This window comes from Emys orbicularis, chromosome 13 (genome assembly GCF_028017835.1).
Source record: "Emys orbicularis isolate rEmyOrb1 chromosome 13, rEmyOrb1.hap1, whole genome shotgun sequence".
In the NCBI taxonomy this organism is placed as follows: Eukaryota; Metazoa; Chordata; order Testudines; family Emydidae; genus Emys; species Emys orbicularis.
Genome location: NC_088695.1, coordinates 33,753,852 through 33,771,475, shown reverse-complemented (window position 1 = coordinate 33,771,475; position 17,624 = coordinate 33,753,852). Strand labels below are relative to the sequence as shown.

The window sequence follows — 17,624 nt, the reverse complement described above, 5'->3', positions numbered from 1 at the left end:
ATCTGATGAAGTGGGTTTTAGCCCACGAAAGCTTATGCCCAAATAAATTTGTTAGTGTCTAAGGTGCCACAAGGACTCCTCGTTGTTTTTGCTGATACAGACTAACACGGCTACCCCTCTGAACACTGAATAACGAGTTCCTGTACATAAAGACTCCCTCGCTGCTAGAGAGGAGGTCGTTTAGTGTATGTCTACACTGCAGTGTAAATCCAGGGTAAGTGGAATTCAAGTCAGCAGACCCTGGGTTAGACGTAAGAGAACCCAGGGCTTGAGCGTCGACACTGAGTGTCAATGCTAGGTTAAGAATCTTCCAACCTGGGCCCAAGCTCGGGGCTCCAGCATCCACACTGCAGTACACTGACCTGAGTCCAACCAACCATATTCCAGACTTCCTAACACCCTCCCAAAATGTTGCCGCTCTAGCCCTTTGTTCATGGGTCAGTGCAGGAAAACTTGACTGTCCACCAAACTTGATTGTCCGGAGAACAAAGAAAGTCAGCCCATGGGATTGTGGGATATTTTTGGCAGACTCCCAGAGCACAAATGCAGCAGGGCCGTGTTTGAACTGCAAAGCAATAGGGCTGGAACCCTGGGTTCCAGCTTGACTCCGGCTCAGACCCTCCAGTCCTGTGGATCCTGGGACCTTGGGGCAGTGTGATTTGTGTGAAGACGAAAAGAGAGTTAGGCTTGAGCCTGAGTTTGAACCTTGGGCCTATACTGCAGTGGAGACGTACCCTTAAAGGCACTAGGATGGTGAGATCAGAATAAGGAAATACCCCTTTATTTTGGCATTTGGGAATCAAATACATCTCTTTTGGGGCTCACATGCAGCTGATTTTCTTCGCTTTCCTCCCCCAGGGCAAAGAAAAGTTCCTGGCCATCCTTAACAAGTACATGGAGATCCACGGCACTGTTTATTATGAAACCCAGCGTCCTCCGGAGGTCCCAGCCTTTGTCAAGAACCATGGCCTTCTGCCACAGCACGAGTTCCAGCAGCTTCTGAGAAAAGCCAAGGTACTTAAAATAGGGGTGTGGCCCTTTCACGTGGATTTCTGACAAAGTCCAACGTTACTCCTCCATAAAATAACCAGCTGCTGGGCAGGCGGACCAGAGTTGCCTTGAGAAATGTAATTCATTAGCTGAAGCTCTTTTAGCTGGAGGAGGCTGAGGCTAGTGCTACTGAAGTCCTTGCTTGCAGGCCACATCAACTGCAGTAATTATGCAGGAGCTGAGCTGAGCAAATCGCAACAGCGAATTTATCTGATTAATTTCCCCTTTTTACTAATTGTCCATGGTCAGTTCACAACATTCTCAAGTGTATTTGTTATTCAAAATCATTCACTAATTTCTTCAGCAAATAACTCTTAGTCTGCAGGTTATTCAAACTCTGAATATTACAACTGGATACACAACTTTTACTGTGACATATGTAACTAACTCATGTGATTTACATAGCTAGAACTCAGGTAAACGACTTGAGAAACCAGCTTACACAGCCCCAATTTTGAACGGTAAAATTGATTGTTGGATTGGTCGTTTGCCTTCTGTTGATTAATTACATCCAATCAGAGAAGAGAAACCATACCACCTGACTATCCAAAGATGGTGCAAATTTTGGATTTTAAATTTGACAATTGAATATACTATTTGGAACTGTCTCTTGGGAAATATTCATACTTTGGGGTTCAGATTTGTTTTTTGCAAGCAGTTGCGCTACTAGAGCTTGTGAGATTGAGCATTTGTGGAAAGTAAATGTGAATTACACCACATCCATTGTCACACCAAAGTTTGCTGTTGGGTTCCACTGAATGTTCACAGAACACGTTGGTCACTATTTGCTTAGCTCTGTCCAGGAGCCTGGGGTCTGTGGATTGATTGATTAGCAGCATAACTAGGTCCTGAAATGCTCTGTACTGATATCGCAACCGGAGCCCAGCACCATAACACTTGCTAGAGTCAGGCAAAGTGCATACTTCCCAGACCACCCCCAGCACTGCCAACCCACTGGCATGCAACCCCCCTATTATATTCCAGCCCTTGGCTTTTCCTGAGTAAGGACTGCCAACAATGCCTGAATTCTGTGATGTGCAAATGCCCACTGGCACACTAAATACCCAAACTCACTTCATCCTGTTACCAGGAAATAAAACCAGGTCTATAGACATGAGAAGCTCGGGCATGTAGCTGCTGTTCCACCGTGGTCTGCTACTGTTTTAGGCATGATTCTGATTAGATATCTAGCAAGCCAGCAGCTTTCAACGTGGAAACAGTAGGATGAATACAAGCATGATATAAGGAGGTGCAACTTCCATTGATGTTAATGACACGGTCTCTGTTATAAACTAAGGGGTGAAGGTGTACTGTGTACAATTTAGCTTTGATAAAGACATCATTTTGGGGAGAACTTTATAACACATTTAAGCTATTGTGAATTGAACTACAAAGAGCTTCACCTAGAGTTCAGTTAGATCAGCCTGCAGGTCTGCAGAGCTGAGCACCAGAGAGACAGTTCAGATTAGTGAACTGGAGAGTCAGAGCGGCTGATGCATGAGATTGCAATGGGTCTGAGCGATGGTGTTCTTCACTCAAGCTCATCAGGGTTCGTGGTTTTGCCTCCTGCAGCTTTTCATCGGATTTGGATTCCCCTATGAAGGTCCCGCCCCTTTGGAAGCGATAGCCAATGGGTGTGTTTTCCTGCAGTCTCGTTTCAATCCGCCACACAGCTCCCTCAATCACGAATTCTTCAGGGGGAAGCCTACATCAAGAGAGGCAAGTGGTTCTGCAATGTTGTGTGATGAGAATTTTGCAGGTTGGCCTGAGCCATGGCATTTGCTTTTGGATTCAAACCAAAGGGGTGGACTAGCTGAAAAAATCAGGCTCTGGATGCAAACTTTCCCCACAGTTCAGGGGTGTGGTTAGCTGTGGGTGGGATCAGAATCTTGCCCTCCCAATCTGATTCCTCCCCTCTCCAGACCTGGAGAAGATGGATAAAATGAGACCTGGGTTTGAATTTCAGCTCTGCAAAACAAAACCTGACCAATGAGGCTTTTGCAAAAGTCCAAACCATGTCCCAATTGGTTACCCCAGAGACAGACTGCAGCCTGACCCTCCCATTCCCAAACCTGGGGTTGTAGGCTCCCAGATAAATTGGGATCTGAACTTGAATTGTTCCTGGTTGTGGTTTTCTAAAACAGGACTGATTTTTTTTTTTTTTTTTTGCAAACTCCCCTCCTGGGCCTGCCACTGGCTATGAATTTAATCTGAGTGCAGCGGGAGCTCTTTAAAAGTTAAAGGGTTGAGAAAATTGAACCTTGTATTATTAATAAAGTGGATAATGCAGTGTAAATTCTCATATCCCCGCTGAGAAAGCCCCTCCGGTGGCCACATCAAGGACCTCGTTCTCAGCTTCTGTTTCAGTCTGAGGCCGTTCCTTACCAAGTGAGTTAGAATCCGCCCTAAAGTGTCCTCTATCCTGCCCCACCCTTGATAGCCCCCCCTTCCACTGGCTCTCAGACTGGATTGCATCTTCTGCAGCCACTCTTCTCCAGGCAGTTGGGCGCTTCCGTTGCCTTGGCAGCTAGCCCGTTTGTCATCATTACAGTGTGGTGGCTGCACGCTTGCATGCCATTCGTCTTGGCAAGAGGCAGAGGCAGCGCAGGGCCGCTGTAATTAGCTCCTGTAGAATTAATTCTCCTCCCGCGTCCTCTTTGTGTTTTGCTGATGTTAGCGTAATGCAGGTTGTGTTGTGAGGGCCCCAGTTCGCACTCAGCGACTTGGCAAAGCTGTGAACAGAGCGACCACTACGGAGAGTGTGCATGGTGCGTGGGTGTGTTTGTGTGTGAGATGGAAGATGTTGGAATCATTCCTGCTGCTCCTTCTTTCAATTTGTGTCATTAAAATAGCCGAGCCTGCCATCCTTAGCTGCTCTCACTAGAGAGAAGTGTGCTGATGACAGCAAAGAAGAGAAGAGAGGGATAATTAATTACCATCCTCTTTATTTATACGTAACTCAGCCTTCTGGGCAGGGCTGAGATCATGGGAAAGTTGAAGGTCTTTAGGGTAGATATTTGGTTTGGTTTTGTGTTTTAGCCCAGCTGATTGGCCGATATGTTAGGAGAATGGGGCTTACCCTGGATTGGGTCCGTTGGTTTGCTCGATGGATGGTCCTGCCCTTTGGTTCAGCTGATGCTGTCTTCTTCTCAATGCACTGCCAGGTTTACTTCGGCTCTGCATCTTTGGGAAATGCTGTGACCCAGAGGTTCGCTTTGCATTGCAACCTGCAACTGGCAAGGGGCAGAGTCTTTAGCCTGCTGGGAAGAAGCCTCCACTGCGGCTTCTTTGCGTTAGTAGCTAGGCTTCAATTCACCGCGCAGCTGCGTAAGCAGTGCCATGAGTGGATTAGAAAACCAGCCTCCCTCCGGAAATCAGCTGAAACTTGGAAACCCGAAATGCCCATGATGCAAAACTCCCCACAAATGGTGAACTCTGTCCCCCAGGAAGAAGGCCAGCCCAAGGACTAGACACCCAGTAAGCCTATGGGCTTCGTGGGATTTCACTGGCGCCTCTGCAGAGGGGAGAATTTCACCTAAGGCCATTTGGCAAAAAAAACAAAAATAAAAATCAAGCTGTGTGCAAGTTCCCCCACCTCTAATGGATACTATGTCTCCTCTCCCCTGGCAAAGGGCTGGGGGAGCATGATCACGTCTGGCAAAGCATAATGCTCATTATATAAAATGCTCTTTTCCACATCCTCCTTGCGTTCAAAGCCCCTTTGTAACCATTGCCAGTTTTCATCCTCCTTTCTGTTTAGAAAATGTCTCTTCTCTGCATCAGGACTCTTTCATTTGACCTGTGCATCCCTTTGAAAGTCTGGCTTCAACTTCCACCCTTTGCCCTGCTTCCTAAGACACGACCTGTGCTTGTTGGCTGCCTTGCAGTAATGCCAATGAGGCTGAACGACAGACGGCAAAGGCTTAAGTGAAGGAGAAATGCATGGGGTGGAGGGGAAAGAAGATTGATCTACAGGAAGGAAAAATGACTGCCGATGGGACGCAATCCCCACACCTGGAAATGTGAGGGGAAGAGTCCTCACTGAAAACAGGAATGCTCCGCTTTAGTTTTGCAAATTTAATTTTAATGGGATTTAGGCATCCAAAACCATTAGGCGGTTTGAAAATATCAGCCTAAAGGCTGAGAGCAGGAGGGTTTGGATTAAAGGTTCCACTTTGGGTCCATCTCTGCATGCAATGGTTTTAGTAGCCACCTTTGGCTCTCACCACTGTTCCTGCTGCCATCAGCTCACCTTTTGCATTGCCTAGCTGCAGGGAGGTCACTGCGTGTGGCCACAGCTCCTCCTGCAGGGAATGCCACATAGTTCATTTTTTGTTTCCTTTTTCAGGTGTCCTCCCAACACCCCTATGCAGAGGACTTCATAGGGAAGCCTCATGTGTGGACGGTGGACTACAATAACTCAGAGGAGTTTGAAGCCGCTATCAAAACCATCATGAGGACCAAGGTAATTGCTGGCAGAATTCATTGAAACACTGAGATAAGCTCACCTGTTGCTGAGATGGAGAGAACAGAGGGCTGGATTTGCAGGAGTCAAGAACAAGCAGTTGTTAGCAGCCCATGTGTCCCTCTGTGACTGTCCCAGCATTAGTGGCTAGTCATCTCTCTGAAATTGTTTGCACATGCAAGCCAGAAATCCCAGTGTCTCAGGACAGGAGGCTACTTCTCTTGGCTTTCAATGGGATTTGTGCTCCTGAGTTGCTTAGGCTCTTTTGAAAACACCATTCAATGGAGTTACACTAGTGTAACTGAGATCAGAATCAGGCCCAGCAGGTATGGATAGCTTGGGCTCTGTAGTAACTTACCTGGAGCAAACCTCCACACCTCTTGAGTTTCACCCACCAAAGCTTAGCCCTATCTATGGGGCCAGATTTCCCAAGAGCTCAATTCCTATGTAGACCTCTAAGTAAGTTGATGGAACAACCTCAGCCGCTGGGCTCTAAGCACTTGAAAATCTGGCACGTGGGTTCCTGCATGGAAGCTGAACTCTCTGAAAATTTCTCCAGTAATGTTCCCTGTTCAACTCTCCATCAACATCCCACTCCCCATCAGCCAGCGAGTTAAACCCACTCATTTAACCAGGATGCAATTTTCTCAACCTGCATCCTCCTTCCCAGTGCTGGGATATTCCACAGCAAGCATCTGGAACTGCCAACCCTGTCTCTTTAAGCAGGTAGTATTTTTTTTGTCTGCCCTGTATCTCCCCATGTAAGTGCTGCAAAAGCTACAGGTCACTTTACCTACCATTCCTCTGCTGCATTGCATTTAATTATTAATTATTATTATTTGCATTTAACAATTTAATAGGAAAAGCCTCAAATCCCCCATCTTAAATATGAAGGGCTGAAGAAATTCAGCAAAAAAAAAAAAAAAGTCTTTTGAAAAATGCAGCAACTGCTGTGTGAGCCGACTTCTCAAAGACTTTTAAAACGTATCCGTCATGAATATTTACCTCCCCAGCGGCAGGAGCCTTTCAAGTTGTCCAAATTATTAAAGTCAATTTTTCTGGAGGAGAGAAAAGTGCTGATCTCCGTTTTGCTCACAATTTGCTTTGGGTAGGATGAGATGTCCCTGTTGTTACAAAAACCATACGCCACAAAATAGCATCTTAATAAAAAATGGCCTGCATCTGACTCAGACTACCAGGAGTCAGGGAATTTGCTAGATTCTTCAAGGATTCTTTTTTTTTTTTTTTTTTGAGTGAATTTGTAGTGTTCATGTCAGATTGAGAGCAGCAGAGATCCAAGTCCTCTATCCAGAGAGCAAGCTGCGCTGCGGTGTAGAGCTCCCCTGCCAATATTCCTCAGCCCAGATCTGTTCAGTTTCTTTGGCCCATTCCGCCTTGCTTCCTCTGTGAAGCTGCTATCAATCAGGCTGATCCACACCATCACGGGGAGTATTGTGAGCCCCTCCCCACTTCTCCCATCACAGCCATCAGATGGCAACACTCTTTAATTGTTACTCAGCATGAGTGGCAATTGATCTGGGGACTGGTTCTGTAGTGCATAGCCATCTCCATAGCCCCGTCCATTCCCCCAGGGGAAATCGCTCACTAGAAAGTGAATGACCAGTTTAAAAAATATCCCTAAATCTCAAACTGTTTAAATTCCTAATTCAGTAACACTCCTTGGGTGTAAAAACAATGAGGAGTCCTTGTGGCATCTTAGAGACTAACAAATTTATTTGGGCATAAGCTTTCATGGGCTAAAACCCATTTCATCAGATGCATGGAGTGGAAAATACAGTAGGCAGGTATAAATATACAGCACATGAAAAGATGGGAGTTGCCTTACCAAGTAGGGGGTCAGTGCTAACGAGCCAATTCAATTAAGGTGGAAGTGGGCTATTCTCAACAGTTGACAAGAAGGGGTGAATACCAAGGGAGGGGAAAAAATCACTTTTGTAGTGCTAATGAGGCCAATGTAATCAAGGTGGCCCATTTCAAACAGTTGACAAGAAGGTGTGAGTATCAGCACGGGGAAATTAGTTTTTGTAGTGACCCATCCACTCCCAGTCTTTATTCAGGCCTAATTTGATGGTGTCCAGTTTGCAAATTAATTCCAGTTCCGAAGTTTCTCTTTGGAGTTCCATCAAATTAGGCCTGAATAAAGATTGGGAGTGGAGGGTCACTAAAGAAGAGGGCATAGATAAATCAAGAAGGACCTTTGTGATTTTGCTGATGCTCAGTGGCATGTTGTTTTTACTGTGTGAGGAAAGACTGAACAAGGGATAGCAAAAATGAGATGGGCATGGAGAGAAAGAGAGAAGATCGTGTGCCATCTAAAGTAGCCAGTAGGAAATGCCACTGGGGCTTGTCTCTAAGTATTGGGGAAGGGCCTGGGTCTGGCTTCTCTAGGGAATAGAAACGAATCTTTTGATAGAACATCTAACAGACTGATGTTCCAGTGCCCCTGGGAATTTGATAAACCATCTGCTTGCCAAACAGCAGCACCAAGCGCTGCCATGTATTCGGTGCTCTTCCTTGAAGGATAGCACTCCCAAGTGGCATTTCTTTGAAAGGCAGCAGAGCACCAGAGCTGACAACCGGCTGACTCTGTGACACTATTAGCGCTCATACCCGAGCTCTCCCCGTATGACAGCAGTTTGTTAGGTGTGGGATCTTTGGTGTCCGTTACGGGCACTTGCAAGCTGTAGTTTGTTTTGATCTCGTCTCATCTCTCCTCCTCCAAAATATTGCAAAGAATGTAACAAACCACCATATACAATTATTTGTCATTAGGTGCATCTCAATTAAAATTAAATTTTTAATAATTATGTCCCTGCCGCTGGGCTTCCTGTCAGCTGTCGACAAAAACTGAAGTGAGCGGCGTTGACCGACTCTGTTCCATCTGCGCTGGTGAAATGTTCCCGGAGAGAAAGAGTCTCAGCTGCCGAGCTGGTGTTTAAAGGGCACATGCGTCAGATCCTTTGCATGTTACATGATGGATTAATGGAGGTCACGTTTTTCCATGAGCCGTGTAAAATCAGCAAAAAACTACGGGTGTCAAAAAAAGAAAAAAGTAATCAGATCTCACCCAGCAATGCCAGGGGCTCCACCTCTCTCCAGAACTAAAATGGGACAATGTCTATTCTCTCCATTTTGGGCCCACTCAATCAGCTGCCAGAGGGGGTGAGTGCATTAGCCTTTCACCTTTTGAAACATGGATTCTCTGGTGCCCAGCACCGTGTGCAGTTGTTTACTCCAGTGCCTGGTGGGTGTAAAATGCTGCCATCCTGATTGGGCACCTATTTTGCACTGGAGTAAATGACGACACAAGGCGCAGGACAACACAGAATCAGGCCCATGAATGCCAATCACCAGTAAAGTCACAACTAGCATTGAGTTTATTAGTCTTTCATCCTAGTGTGTATTACAGAGCCGCTGCCTGTTCTGGCCTCAGTTTCTGCTTGAGGGAAGCTCAAGACCAGGATAGGTCCATGGTGCCATGGCTCAGGATTCACATGGAGTGGCAGAGCTGTGTGGGACCCAAGACTTGACTAGCAGATGGTGCTGCAGGGGAGGGATTCAGATATTGGCAGAGAGGCACATGGCCTCAGATTGGAATAGCAGTTGGTGCTGCAGGTCAGGACTTGAGTCCGTTGGCAGAACTGTTTGAATAAAGTGTAAACTAGTGCTCTTCGTCTCTCACCTTAATGAGTATTAAACTGACTCCCAGCTCTGCAAGGGAGAACAAAGAAGAAAGACAAAAGCCTTGTGCTGCTCACACAATACAATCTCTTCAAACAGATGAATACGTTACACCGCTACCTCGATATAACTTGACCCGATATAACACGAATTCAGATATAACGCGGTAAAGCAGTGCTCGGGGGGGGGGGGGGGGGGGGGCTGCACACTCCGGTGGATCAAAGCAAGTTCAATGTAACGTGGTTTCACCTATAACATGGTAAGATTTTTTGGCTCCCGAGGACAGCGTTATATCGAGGTAGAGGTGTACTTGTCTTTGCTTCAAAGCCAGGCCCACTTCTCCTCTCATTTAGACCGCTGTAAATCTGAAGGAACTTCAGTGAAGTCAGCAGAGTGAATCTGGATTGACATTGGTGTAAATGAAAATGGGATTTGGTCCGGCAGCAGGTGACTGTGGGAGAAGTTTTGGGTGCACAAAGGTTCCTCATAAAAGGCTTTTGCTGGGCTCATTGGAATCCTGACACACATGCACACACATTCATTTAAGATAAAGATTCTGTGCAACATTTTCAGAAGTACCTAAGAGACTTAGGAGTCTAAGGCCCATTTTCAAATGTGGGTTAGGCACTTAGGAGCCTACGTCTCACTGGAAGCCAATGGGATTTAGGCTCCTGAATTCCTAAGGATACTTCTACCCTGCAAAAATACCCCTGCGGCAGCAAGTCTCACAGCCTGGATCAACTGACACGAGCTCGTGGGCTCGCATTACAGGGCTACAAATATCAGTGTAGATCAGAGGTAGTCAATTATTTTTTAAGGTCCAAATTTCTTGGTCAAGGTATAGTCAAGATCCAGACTCCAGGGAAAATAATAATAAAAACAATGATAATAATAAGTAAATATAAAGATTTCGGGGTCTGTTCAAAAGTGTCGTCTGATCCGGATTTGGCCCACAGTCCACCTACTGACTACCCCTGGTGTAGTTGTTCCTGCTCAGGCTGGAGCTTGGGCTCTGAGACCACCCCTGTCCCTGGAATGAGGCACATTGGCAAGGCATTATGGGTAAGCTTGGTCCTGACATGACTTGACCCGAATCTGTTCCGTTGAGAGAGACCTTCAGGGCTATCAGGGTGCTATCAGTCTTTCACCAGCACTGAGGGTCTGATCCAGAGCTCGTTGCCCTCAGTGGGTGTTGAATTGAACTGAATTTGCTTTAAAAGAGTAAAAACTACAGCTCAGCTGTCACAATTTCATTAAAAACGTGCCATGACTCTGGAGGAGACTTGTTGGCTGTTTTCCACTGGGAGGTGTCTTCTCGGGCTAATCCCTTACCAGGTTAGAGCTCCTTTTAAAAGATGTTCTATAAACTCTCTGGGAACAGGGCGAGAATGTAAAGTAACTCACAGCGACGACTTCTTCTTCTTCTTTTTTTTTTAAGGGCTGGTTTATTAGAGATGCTGTCAAGGCAATTAGGCCTAAAAATTGACCTAGCATAAAAGCCTTATTATGGGTTTTTGCTGCAAGATTTCCCCTGGTATTTTGTCTTTAAAATAATGTTCGCTGCAGCAGGAAGAGAAAACAAAATCCCGTGGGGGAAAGAGGGGGAGAAGAAAGAGAGTGGGTGGCTTAGGGTAGCTGTGTCACAACTCCAAGGGTTTCTCTAGAAAGTGTCTGGACGAACTCAAGAAGCCACAGGATGCCCCCATGCCCTGTCACTGGTGTCTCACTGAAGGATTGGCTCGTTCCCAGGCATCAGGTTCTCCTGAGACGACAGATGCACCCTGTTGCCATGATACATATATGGAAGCGTCATGGGACTTAGCATGAAAGATTCTGGTGTGCACTCAAGGATGGTCTGTTTCTAGGGCCATGAACATGGTGGGATCCTATGGAAGAGGTGAAAACCCCTGACCTAGCGGATCCTGTCTGTCTGTCTGAAGGGTTCACAAACATTTGAAGTGTGGACCACATTTTACCACAGAGTTTTTCTTGTTGGTTCCTCCCTTCCACTCATGATTGCTCAGGCTACCTCCCCTCCCATTCATGGTTGAATAACATCCGTGGAGCAACCACAGCAATTGTTGACATGGAGTGGCAATATTAGGAAAGTGTGGAATGTATTTTTTAGCTGCAAGTCTTTCCATTAGCCAGCTTGTATTCACACACCATCTTTTATCAGGACACAATTTATTGCCAGTTTATTTTCACCGCAAAATCCAAGCGGTTTCTTCCTGACTTGTTTTGGATGACTTAGCCATCTCAATCTATAGGCTTGAGATACAAATATAGCCATCTCCACTCCTGCAACATCACTCTGGTGTCACCATTGCTCTACAGGAGTGTAACATTATTGAAGGTCACCAGATGGCACTATTTCTAATAGTGCTATTAGATCTGTTTAGCTCAGGGGTCGGCAACCTTTCAGAAGTGGTGTGCTGAGTCTTCATTTATTCACTCTAATTTAAGGTTTCGCGTGCCAGTAATACATTTTAACGATTTTAAAAGGTCTCTTTCTATAAGTCTAAAATATATAACTCAACTATTGTTGTATGTAAAGTAAATAAGGTTTTTAAAATGTTTAAGAAGCTTCATTTAAAATTAAATTAAAATGCAGAGCCCCCCGGACCGGTGGCCAGGACCTGGGCAGTGTGAGTGCCAGTGAAAATCAGCTCGCGTGCCACCTTTGGCACGCGTGCCATAGGTTGCCTACCCCTGGTTTAGCTGAATGTATTGGAGCTAAGTCTTGAAGAAATGTTATATGTGATGGAGTTCTTTTTAGATACCAAGCATATCACCAGTAAAGTTTGTTCTCGCTGCCTGGGTCTCTCTATGACCAATCACACTTAAGTATAGCTGCTGCCGACAAGTTCTCTCATGGAAGTAAAGAAGGCAATCCATGGTGCCAGAACATTACAGGAAAAACGTATGCAGCATCATTCTAGAAGGACACCTACTGTGTTGGTCATTTAGTAGCCAAACCCTAGGATGAAGTCCTGGTGACCGCTGGACTTTTTGTGCGTGTGGCAATGCGTGTACCCCCCCCCCCCCAAATAAATTATTTGAGATTCAGATGGCAACCTCATTCCAAAGCCATGAAGTAGTTTAGATTTGCTGGAAAATGGACCTTTGTTCTCTGGACAGGTGTTTGAATTTTAGCTTGAGCCTTGGCTCAGTTTGTGACAAAGCCCCATCTCAGGCAAGTTGTGTTCACTTTCAAGTTTCAGAAGGAAAATCCCATCCCTTTCTCCCAGGCTCAGCACTGCAGCATTCAGAAGCATCTGTAACAACTTTTTGTGTTCCATGCTTAGCAATTTCTTGTTTTCCCCAGGGCTTATTGTTACTAAGGATTCCTGACCTATTTATAACAAAAACTCAAATAGAGGAGGCGTCAAACACCATAAACTCAGGCGAGCAAATCAGTGGGCAGTCACAGGTAGCCAAAAAGAGAGCGAAAAGCAAGGAGACAAATTACAGCCCACCAGGAAATGTGACGCTGGAAGAATTGTCCTGGTGATGAATTACAGCTGTTACATGGAGTTTAGAGGCAAGAGAAGGAAAGAGGTTTTCATTGGAGGTCATTTTCTTGGGCTTCAGCTTTTACATTGTCAAAAATAGTTCCCACATAAGCAATATAATAGAGCCAATATTCTTGTGTAGCGAAGGGAGAAGGCTTCATTATATTAAAGTCAAACATACAGGAATATAACGAAAAATTATATATTTCAGGCTATGCTTGGGAGAGTGGCATATTAAGCATTGCAGTGAAAATAGCTGGTTAAAATCTCCCCAGTCTGCTGTTACACGCTGTTAGGCAATTGTGTTATTTTCTATTTATTTATCTGATGATGTTTGGATTTTTATTATTATTATTTTGAGTGAGATTTAATATTCCCTTTGGTGCTGCGATTCCTCTTGGAGACTCAGCCCTCCACAGAGAAATCCCATCTCTACAATTACTCCTCAGGTACCTGCCTGGGATTCTAAACAACGGTGGGCTCCATTCACCATTGCTCTGCTGCCCCTTTGCAGCTTCAGTGCAAAGCAATTGCACATCCCCCACCCCAGGGGTCCTGGGGCTGGTTCCATTCGCTCTGCACTCACTGGCAAGCACCCCCAGCAAAGGGGACGTTCCGAGGTGCACTGGGGAGGCCTGTGCCAGGAATGGGGGAATCGTGGCTGGGGAAATTCTAACCCTCAGCCGTTTCCCAGCTGCTGCAAAGCCCACAGTAGCCGTATAAGTCAGAGCTGCCCAGCCTGTGCCAGGTGGTGAACGGGCTGCCAGCAGCCCCAGGTTTGGAGGGGGAGGAGGTGGCAGTGTCCTTGCACTGGGCTCCACACTTGCACAGGGATGAGTTGGGGCTCCTGTCTTCTGTTCCCATGAGCCCGGGCACACCGCTGCATCCTGTGCAGCGAAGGTGAGTGATGGCGGTGCTGTGCTGTTGCAGAGTGGGGTGAAACCAGGGCGGTGTGACTGTATGTTGTTGGTGCTGGGGTACAGCCCCACAAAGCAAGGGGAGTTGTGCTGCACCACTGAAGTGTGGTGATGGACCCGGTGGAGCCCTGGAGGGTGTGCAGGCTTTCAAGAGAGCTCGGCACCCACCAGTGGAACAGAGCTCAGCACGCCGGGGGCACACTGGGCGCAGAGCTCTTCTGACAGTCTGGCTCACTCTAGGCTGGTGAGAGTTTCGAATCCAGTTCGTCTAGCATGGGTAGGGTCAGGAAGGATGCAGCAGAGCTGCTGCTCTGCACCAGTCCTGGCCCACAGCTGTTGATTGCCTGTCAGGTGGCTTGTTTCCGTGGTGGCTGCAGTGGGTTACATTTCAAAGTACCACTAGCAGGCTGGAGACAGGGCTCCACAAATGATCCCTAAGCCACCCCACACAGCTGTTCTCTAAAACCATCCTGGCCAACACTGGACATGCACATCGGCAATTGGTGACTCCTCATTCAGCATGGAGCACCACCTCTCCCTCTTCTCAGGTCATGCGCTGCAGGTAGGGTTGGCTCGGTCACATCCCTGGCGAGGTTTCCCAGAGAGTCCCAGCCACGTGGCTCCGTATGACCTTTTCACACACTCACACCTCACTACTGCAGTAAAAATCTTTAAAGATGGATTTATTCTGAGGGACTCACCACCTCGGCCATCTAAGCATGTGCTAGATTCATAGACTCATTTCATGGGTTACTTCCATCCATGCTGCACCTACCTTTCCCTGCCTTATAGTCCATTCGCTCCCCTCTCCTGTAATGGGGAAATGGAGAGACCCTTGCCCCCAAACAACAGGGCAGGTCATGTGTCCAGTGAACATCAATGGGGATTTGGTTCTAGGACCTCCTCGGTGTTGTCAGTCTGGCTTGCCTGGGACTTCTCGCTGCGTGCTGTCCCAGCTCTGTACAGGTGGCTGGCTAAGTGGACCTCGACAGAACTGCCCAGAAAAACCACAGACTCGGTTCGGTGGCGAAGGTGCTCGGCCGGGTTTATTGTCGACTAAGCACCGTATTAGCACCCCTGCTCAGTGGTTATAGGTATACTAAAACATGTATGCCCGTCACAATGGACCAGCTCGGTCGGCAGCAGGTCTTTCTGCTGCCCCTTAGGCCGGACAAAGGTTTAAGGCGAGGTATCCCAAGATTTATAGACTGAGACAAACAATCTGGGCTAAACAACCGACGTGGCAGCTTTCGTGTTTCATGGCATGTTTGCTACCTCCCCTCATTCCTTTCTCCTGTTGTTTCAGATAAAATATTCCTATTCACCACTTCTGTCTGGGTACTTTACTCCTGATGTTTCTGACAAAATATCTCTGTTCATCACTTCTGTCAAACCATCGTATCTTGTGCTAGGTTGGGGTGTGCTTGTGCGAGCCTGCTGGAATGTGTTTACATATTCGTTGTGTTTTAGCAGTGCCAGCAGTACCTGTGCCAAGACACTGAACTTACAGGCATTTGCTTTAATACATGCCCTGACTTTGGTTCACAGTTCAGGCCTCACGTCTTGCAGCAGGCCTAATGCTAGGCTCTCTCTGCTACACTCAGGTCTCTGTCTTCTCTCTTCATCCTCATCCTTCTTTATAGCTGAGCAGATTTGCATCTCATCCCAAGCAGAGCTAAGAAATCTTATTCCCTCCTTAGCCTCTCCTGCCGCCTGTCACAGTAACTCTTGCTGGTGATTTTTGATGCCTCTTCTGTTAACACTTCACCATCTGTTCCCTGCCTGGCAGTGGGAAGCAAGGCCTGGACTGGGGGAGAGACAGAGGTGAAACTACGCCCTGCGGGACTGGACCGACTTCTCCGGCGGTGATTTAAAGGGCCCAGAGCTCCGGCCCCTGCGGGAGCCCCAGGCCCTTTAAATCACCGCCAGAGCCCCGGGTAGGCTGACCAGACAGCAAATGTGAAAAATCGGGACAGAGGGTGGGGGGTAATAGGAGCCTATATAAGAAAAAGACTCCAAAATTGGGACTGTCCCTATAAAATCAGGACATCTGGTTATCCTAGCCCCGGGGCTCTGGCAGCCAGGCTCGGGCAGGGATTTAAAGGGCCCAGGGCTCCCCGCAGTGGCAGGAGCTGTGGGCCCTTTAAATCCCCGCCCGAGCCCTGCCGCCCTGGGGTGGCGGTGGCAACGCTCCCACGGGGATTTAAAGGGCCTGGAGCTCCTGCCACTGTGGGGAGCCTCTGCAGCTGGTAGCTCCGGGGTGATTTAAAGGCCCTGGGGTTCCCAGCCAGAGCCGGAGCCCCAGGGCCTTTAAATCTTGAAAGGCCCCACCTCTTCTGGTTGAGGCCACGCCTCTTCTGGTTGAGGCCACACCCTGCTTAGGACTCCGGAGTGCTGATAAGTCCTTAAAGTTACTTTCACCCCTGGGGAGAGATGTTCTGTGAGGGCAGTGTTTCCCTGCCCATCGCATTTCCTCCTCTCCTACTGCTGTTCTGTTTGTACACCATCGCCGCTGCTCACGTGCCCACCTCCTCCTTCTCCCATCGCCACCACATCTTCTCTGCTCACGCTTAACTCTGTGATCGAAACACTCATCCCCTCCGCACCAGCTCTGGTGTCCTGTCCGTTATCCATCTTTCTGCGGGCTTGTTTGCACTCGCTCCCTGTCTTTTTTTCCCCTTCTGCTTCTAATTCTGATTGTGCGGCTGGGACCGCAGCAGAGTGCCAATTTCTTGAAGATAGTTTAATTAATATCTGACAGGCCTGGAATCCTGTTGACAGCCACGCTGTTGGTGACAACAGGAACATTGGCTGCCACGAGAGTGACAGGTTCCCTGTGAAGGAGAAGACTCTAGGTGCAGCCCTCATTGGGCCAGATTCTGCCTCAAGTTACACCCTTGTAGTCCCATAGCCTTCGACTAGGCTCGCTGAAGTGTAGGAAGGGCAGGCTTAGCCAACAGGTTCACAGTCACGTTCATCGTGACCTCCTGTCCACTTAGGCTGAGTCAGCTTTGGTGTGTCACTTTCCTTCCCCTCCCTGCTGTCTTCCTGGGAAAGCCTCAATACCCACCCCCTCATTTGCCAGGAAAGCCAGGCAGGAATAGAGACTTAGGGCTAAATTGTGCCCTCGTGGGGCGTGGAGGGACCATGCAGCATCCGAGATCCCCAGGAGGAAATCGACGAGAATTCCTGCTGCACCGATTGCAGCAAGCATACTGCGCTGGCAGCTGCAGGGCCAGCTAGCCTGAACACTGTGCTCCAGTTCTGATACAGAGGAACCACCTCCAGGCCCTTTTAAGCCTTTGCCTCTTGGTGGGGACTGACACCAAAGGTACCATTTAGTTCCCATGGTGATTTTTGTGTGTGTGATGTGGACACTTGTCACTGGGATCTGGGATGAAAAACTATCCAACTCCCTTAACAAGGCCACCAAACAACTAGCCAGAATTAGCCTGGACAGATTCCAACTATCAACCTACAGTACAAGGGAAAGGTTCTGTATCCCATTATAATAATCCCTTACCCTTCTCAATACCTTACTCAGGATACATGAAAAAGGAGCGGGATAATGTGTTACCCACCTTCTCCCTGCCCCTAAACTACCACAGGCTTGCTTCATCCACCTGTTACAACCTCTCTTTTAGGTTCTGAGATTTTGGGGGCAGGGACTGTCTATACAGTGCCTCACACAATGAGGCCCTGATCTTGTTGGGGGCGTCTCTGGTGCTGCCGTAATACAAATAATTAATAGGAATAAACTGAACTTCCTTGGCACTGCCAGGATTAAAAGGGGGGGGGGGAAATCTGCCTCCCCTTAAATCTGTGTTAGGCAAAATAGAGGACAATTCACAGCATTCTACCGGTAGAGAGTGAAACAGACAATTGCAATTTGCTCTGAGAAAGGAACTACTATTTAAAAACTCTCAGAAGCGCCCATCAAATCCTTTTATCCAAGTTCCCAAGTCAAACCAGGGC

The 17,624-nt window shown here is 47.5% G+C and overlaps 1 protein-coding gene across 2 annotated transcripts in view; it reads left to right on the top strand.

Annotated features, from left to right (window-relative positions):
- Window positions 1–17,624, top strand: part of MGAT5B (alpha-1,6-mannosylglycoprotein 6-beta-N-acetylglucosaminyltransferase B) — a 172,017-nt gene that overhangs the window by 141,786 nt on the left and 12,607 nt on the right. For both annotated transcript variants that reach the window (XM_065415867.1, XM_065415866.1), the window contains 3 exons: window positions 859–1,014; window positions 2,623–2,769; window positions 5,399–5,515. In XM_065415867.1, coding sequence (XP_065271939.1) covers window positions 859–1,014; window positions 2,623–2,769; window positions 5,399–5,515 — 420 coding nt within the window. The remainder of the gene's footprint in view (window positions 1–858; window positions 1,015–2,622; window positions 2,770–5,398; window positions 5,516–17,624) is intronic.